The 6798-nt window shown below is 46.3% G+C and overlaps 1 protein-coding gene across 1 annotated transcript in view; it reads right to left on the reverse strand.

Moving 5' to 3' along the window:
- ABHD3 (abhydrolase domain containing 3) overlaps positions 1 to 3322 on the reverse strand; it is a 71074-nt gene extending 67752 nt beyond the window's left edge. The window contains exons 1-3 of the mRNA XM_006901062.1: positions 3161 to 3322; positions 2452 to 2615; positions 684 to 866 (exon numbers count right to left, since the gene is read on the reverse strand). Coding sequence (XP_006901124.1) covers positions 684 to 866; positions 2452 to 2615; positions 3161 to 3322 — 509 coding nt within the window. The remainder of the gene's footprint in view (positions 1 to 683; positions 867 to 2451; positions 2616 to 3160) is intronic.
- Positions 3323 to 6798: the final 3476 nt, after the last annotated feature.

Here is a 6798-nt window from a genome sequence, read left to right on the forward strand (position 1 = left end):
GCAACAATGAATGAATGGAATTCCAAAATCTCTGTAGATGTTCATTGAAATGAAAAATAAAGAAATTAAAAAAAAAAAAAACCCAACTAATTAAAAAAAATGCTATAGCAACATCAGCTGGACTCTAGCCATGTGCACTTGCAAACTGAGGTAGGTAGAAGGGACAAGGATATTTTCCTGCAGCTGGGAGTAAGATAGGGATTGTACCTTTGGGAAAATAAGCTGATTCTGTGTATTTTTTCGCACTTGAGATCTGAGCCAGGGAGACAGGCTTAGTGAGTGCAGGGCCCAGATAGAGAGTGTGCATGAGGGTCACTGGGTAATCTCTCACGGGCTTGTAACTGCTGTTCCCTGTAGCACTCTCTCCAACAGGGCCTTTTGATCTAGGTCCTCTGCCAGTTCTCTGCAATTCTCATTCTTTTCCACCTAAATCTGAAGAGTGCCCACATGTGAAGTGGTATTTCTTGTGAGTAGATTTAATTAGACATCTTGCTGAAACTAGCAGGCAAGAAGGAAGCACAGACAAATAAGGAATGGCTTTATCCCTGTAAGAAACAATAAAGTATTTCTGAACCAAACATGGAGATGGATGTTATTTGGGCTTCCTTTACAATAAATAAGTGGAAAATGGTGGTGGTGGGAGGGAGGAATGAATCCCCAAACACAACAACTTTCTCCAGTACCTGTATCCCAGTTCCTCGCTGAGCTGGATCATATGAAGAATATACGACTCCTTGCTCGTTCCAGTGAGGCCAGGCAACAGTAAGATCGTAGGTCTGGTGCTGGCATCTATGTAGCTCTTACTGTTATCATTATCAAACCAATCCAGTGAGATCTGCCCTCCGTCTGGAGTTTTAATAAGCTCACTAAAGGGAAGAATTCAAAAGACATTACTCATTAAATATTTTAAGTTATGGCTTAATCTAAAAATGAGTTTTTATTAAATATTCACATATATGTACACTGCAGTAAGTTAGGAACATGACTTATGGGCAACTCCTACTTGTCCCTTGTTGTCGGAAGAGATCGCTCATCGTTCTCCTGCAGAGGAGCTTAGTGTTCTGTAAATCTGCCTACACTTTGAAACAACTGAACTTACCCTGTTGTCATTATTGTGTACCATCGAGTCAGAGCTGACCCACAGCTGATTCTCCAGTGGGTATCAGAGGCAGTCAATCACATGGGAGGAGACTGCCCATTTTTCTCTCTCAGAGCACCTGATAGATTTGAACCATACGCTTTTAGGTTGGCAGTGAAACATCTTACCAATAAGCCACCAGATCTCTCCAAATTAACCCTCAGTCTAACAAATTCCTCATCACAATCACTGTCTCTTGCTGCACACACAGCTTTTAAACCACTGAAAAAGCTTTGCCCCTTTTACTGCAATAACTCGAACTCAACAGCTTTCAAGACAGGACTCAGCTGACCCTCCACTGGTTTCCAAGGACATCTTTCTCTTTAGGCAGTAAGGATAGCAAAATACCTACAAATTGGACATAAAGTCACATTGAGGGACAGACCTCATTTGCAAGCCAGGGACTGCCTGTTAACTACAACTAAGTCACACTGACTTACAATATAAGGGTTAGTACAATAAAATAATTTTCAGCAACATCAGTAAAATATATTAAAAACCTTCACGTCACTTCAAATATTTACCCTAATCATTCTGTGATTACTCTAAAATACCCAGCATTTAACCCCTATTTGATTGAGGTCACCCAAATAATTCAACAGGGAATTATCAACGTGTAAAAATGCCAATCTTATCACTACTCGGTCTTCTGACTCAGGATGCAGTCATCTGGCAAAGTGTAACACAAAATTACTTCTTCAGGATTTTCAAGTGCTTCTTAAACAGTTTGTAGGAATTGACAGGATTTTCCCAAATAGAGCAAGTTCAAGGCAACAAAGAAACTTCAGGAGGACTAGATGACAGCAGGTAAATTAATACCAGACACCATTTAAATATTCTTGTAAGGGATATATTTTGGGCCATCTTTTTGTCATCTTAGGACATAGTTATGAAAAACCTAGTTGCCTGTCAACATGAAGGTCTTTTATATGTGTCCCTCACACATCATCCAAATTAATTGTCTTTCTTCTCTGACTCCTCACCTATACCTAATACCAATCAATGAAACAGTTCATGTCATTAAAGGTTCTAGTTCCTTGGGGATTGGTGAATGACAAACGAGAAAACAATAACCTGCAAACATGTCTCGAAACCTAAACATAGAAATAAGTCACTTCTATCAGATCACCCATGTAAGAAAGACGTGACAAGCAGTATCAGTATTTACTGCGGCTGGCAGTGGGGTAGGAGACCTACCTTCCATTTTCATTTCCCCTTTCTTTGCTAAATACCTACAAAACCAGACCTACTATCAAACCCAGACAGTTTTTCAGAATGTGTCCCCCAAAACTGCATCTGGAGAAATTACTTACTTCCTGTACTGCACCGAGGGCTTGGAGGCGATGAAGGGTCTCAGCAGCGTCTGGCCCCGGCTCTCCCAGCACCACACGGTGGGGTAGTACGTCTCGGTCACCACCGGGCAGTGGTCCTGAAGAAAGCGGTTGAAACTCTCACCTCCGGTCACTACCTGGGGTTTCTGAGGGAAAAACCAGGATCGGTAAAGGGTTCAGACAGAGCACAGTTTCTGTCCGCCGTAAAACGGGAATGAGCGCAGGCTTGGCCCTCCCCCGCCCCCGCCCCCGCTCTCAGATGCACCCGTGCGTCCTCCCGATGACATCTCCCTCCGAGGGAGATGGCAAGCAATTCCCTATCACAGGGACGTGTGTACTCACAACGGTGATAAAGTACACACACAGATACACACACAGGGAAAGGCGAGCGTTAAGATCAAGAAGTCAGCATCAAAAGTGCACGAGCACGGCGCCCCGCCGAGGTCGGGGGAGGGGGGGGTGGCGAGGGGACTAGCTGCAGCTTCAAGTCCAGTACCGGCCAGATCACCCGCGCGCCCGGGAAGTCGTCCATCGGATGCCGGCAAGAAGCAACCCTTGTGGAGCAACTGTGCGGGCCCCGGCCGCGCCCCTCGAGCGGCAGCGCCGGTTCCCCGGGTTTCCCCGGCTCCGGCTCGGCGCTCAGCCGCCTGCGGCCCTGCGCGCGGGTTGCCCGCGCCGCCCCTCGGCTCACCTTGGCAATGCTGCTAAGGTAGTAGCAGGCATAGGCGACGCTGAAGCCCAGGATCAGGGATAAGCCCACTCCCGAACCGAAGAAGCCGACCCGGACCTGGTGCTCCAGATAGAGCGAGAGCTCCCGAGAGAGCATCCGCAGGTCCATGGCCAGCCGCTGCATGGCCGGGAGGGCTGAGAGCGGGCGCTGCGGGACACCCGCCGGCCGGTGAGTGAGCGCGAGCCGGCAGCGCGCTCCGACTCGCCGCCACAGCGTCTCCTGACGGCAGAGCCGCAGGAGCCAACAGGGTCGGCCGCTGGGCGGAGCTCGGCCCACCGCGCGCCGTCTGCACCAATAGGCTCGAGATGGGGCGGAGCCTGAGACGCCGAGACCCGCCCACAACAACAGGCTCGGCCGAGGGGCGGAGCCCGGGCCGCCTTGCACCGCAGGCTCCGCCTCGATTCCGGGCCCGCCCTCGGTCTGCAGCTCGGGAACCTTCGAGAGACGCGCTTCCCAATCCGTCCACGGAAAGAGTGTCTGGGCGGTTTCGCTAGCAGCCCTGGCGAATCCCAAGAGTGGAGGGAATGGGCAGTCTCACAGACAGCGATGCTCTGCAGCTGCTTGCTCAGGTCGCCACGGGCATCTACCCCTGCGACCTTGAACACAGGGGTTTACTCTAAAGCAGCGCTTCAGGGTGCTCAGAATGTGTGCCTAGATTCAAAGACTTTAGAGGCCAAAACAATGTTAGGAAAATGCATCTTGTAGCCAAAGAATCCTACATCCTCTAGGAATTTATGTTGCCCCCGAAAGACAATCAAAAGGGGGAAAAATTCTGTAAACATCAAATAGGACATTCATATTGAATTTTAATCTTTCTGTGCATCCTTTGTGATTGAAATAAGAAACAGTTCTTAAAAAGAAGTGAAAAGGCCACAAGAAATGAAATTTCAATAATTTAGAAAGCCTCTTTGTGGTTACTGATGCTTTCAACTTAGAGACATACCAAAACTCTTTGAAGTGTGTTTTTGAGATGCTTTTAGACATCTGAAAGAGAAGAGCTGTCACTGGGGATTCTGTCCTCCAGGTGATACCAACAGTAGCATGACAGGGAAGAGAAAGAAGGTAAAGGGCCATATAGAATTCCTTAGAAAGTTCATAGGGTTGTAAAATTAATAAATTGGGGGTAACTCAATTCAACTACTGAGTTAGAACTGATTCATAGCTGACCCTCTACTGAGTGTCCAAAGAGCATGGAAGGAGATTGGCCAGCTTACCCACAGAGAGAAGCCGGGGAATTTGAACTATATGCCTATGAATTCACATAAACAACTCTGTACGACTCATTAGGCCATCAGAGTTCTCTTGGGGCGGGGCGGGTGCTGATGGATTCAAATCTCCAGAGAGGCCCCATCCTTGGGTTAGCAGGACAACTTTTCAGGGCTACCCTAGCAGAACTCTCTGACTTGGGAGAGGAGAGTTGGGAATAGCACTCAAATGCACACATACACACACACAAAATAAAATAAAAATTGAGCAACTTGGTTGTAATTTTGCCATTGTCACATAGACTTACAATGTGTGGTTGCCAGTGATAGTTGCTGGCACAGAAAAATTCAATGCACAGTGGACTGAACGTGTGTATGCGTGCATGAGTGTGCATCTGCGTTTAATCTGTACAATAACAATTTCAACTTTATAGGGCTGTCAAAAGGACTAACTGTAATAATGTGGCTAGTAGCCTCACTCTGAGCACAAGCATAAATCTCTCTCACTCAAAGACTCTTCTTAGTAAACATGCGTGCAGTGCTGGTTTTCCCTCCAACACTTGACATGTGATGTTCTTTGAAATGACAACATCTCTCTTTTCTACCTGTTGCCACTGGGATCCCAACTGGCCTCAAAGGGTTCTGCCTTTTTCTCCTATTTAGTGTGTGCATGAGCAAACATTTTTACGTGCAGCAGATGAAAAGGAGATAGAGGCTAATTCCTTTGGACAATATTGTATTAAATAAAGGAAGTTTTGGGACCGTGTTTGTATTTCATATTTTTATGAGGGAAATGTGGGATTTCCTTAGGAAAAGCTCTTGTATGCAAATCAGGAGCCATGAGCAGCTGATATTCAAAATGCAGTCTGGTTGAGTAGCCTTTGCACTGTGGTCATCATAGAGCATGCGTTTTAGGCTTTCTTCTTCATGGCTGCTTCCCATAAAAGGTCATGTAGTGGTCACCCTTCCTGCTTCAATGCACACCTAGCACGTGAAGGCTATTGAAAATCACTTTAAAATAGAAACTATTGTTGTTTGTTGTTATGTGCCGTCGAGTCATTTGCGACTCATAACGACCCTATGTACAACAGCCCTAAACCCTGCTCTATCCTGTGCCAATCACATTGCCTCTGACACACCCATCCCGATTACCCCAGTCAATCCACCTCATAGAGGGTCTTCCCCTCCTGTGCTGTCCCTCTACACTACCAAGCATGATGTCCCTCTCCAAAGACCTGTCTCTCCTCACAACATGTCCAAAGTATGTCAGAATCCTTGCCTCCAAGGAGTAACCTGGTTTAACCCTCTCTAGGATGAATCTGTTTGTTTTCTTGGCAGTCCATGGAACATTCAATACTCTTCTCCGGCACCACAGCTCAAAGGCGTCAATTCTCCTTCTATCCTCCCTAGTCATTGTCCAACTCTCTGATGCATAACAAGTGGTTGCAAAGACCATGGCCCGTATCGGGCGCACCTTAGTCTCCAGAGAGACACCGTTGCTTTTGAGTACTTTAGAGAGGTCCCTAACCACAGACTTTCCCATCACAATATGTGTTTTGATTTCCTGGCTGCTGGTGCCAAGAGTGTTGACCGTGGAGCTGAGCAAACTGAAGCTGTGAACAATCTCAATCTCTTCACCATCCATCCTGATGCTACCGATTGGTCCAGTGGTGAGAATTTTTGTCTTCTTGACATTGAGCCTAAGTCCATACTGAAGGCTGCAGTCCTTGACCCTCTGCAGTAAGTGCATGAGGTCCTCCTCAGTTTCAGCGAGCAGGGTTGTGTCGTCTGCATAACGCAGATTGTTGACAGATCTTCCACCAATCCTAACGCCACACTTCTCCTCATAGAGCCCAGCCTCTCGGGTAATCTGCTCTGCATACAGGTTGAAAAGGTATGGAGATAGGACACATCCCTAGCGTACACCCTTCTCAATTTTGAACCATGCAGTGTTGCCCTCCTCTGTTCTGACAACTGCCTCTTGGTCAAAGTATAGGTTTCGCATTAGCACGATTAAATGTTCTGGGATTCCCATTCTTCTCAGAGTCAGCCACAGTTTGTTATGATCCACACAGTCAAATGCCTTTGCATAATCAATGAAACACAGATAGATAGTAAAGTTAAATTTTGTCAGGAAGGAAAATCTGGAGTTTCCTGAATTCTGTAGCCTGGGTGTACCTGGGCTTTGGGATAAGTAAACAATCGTTGTGAGTAGATTCCTTGATCTGAACTGTCTTGGGGGGAGGAATGATATTTATACAATAGGAAAAAAAAGTAGTTTTAATTTTGGGAATATTATGTAAAGAGAATAAGAGAATGTAAGGAAAGACTTTTGTGGTGGTTGTTTTTATTTATTAAAAGGTAGGTTAAGAGGGAAGAAGGGTTTTTTGTTGT

The sequence above is a fragment of the Elephantulus edwardii genome, unplaced genomic scaffold (assembly GCF_000299155.1).
Source record: "Elephantulus edwardii isolate Elephantulus edwardi_28Jun2011 unplaced genomic scaffold, EleEdw1.0 scaffold00307, whole genome shotgun sequence".
NCBI classification, from domain to species: Eukaryota; Metazoa; Chordata; class Mammalia; order Macroscelidea; family Macroscelididae; genus Elephantulus; species Elephantulus edwardii.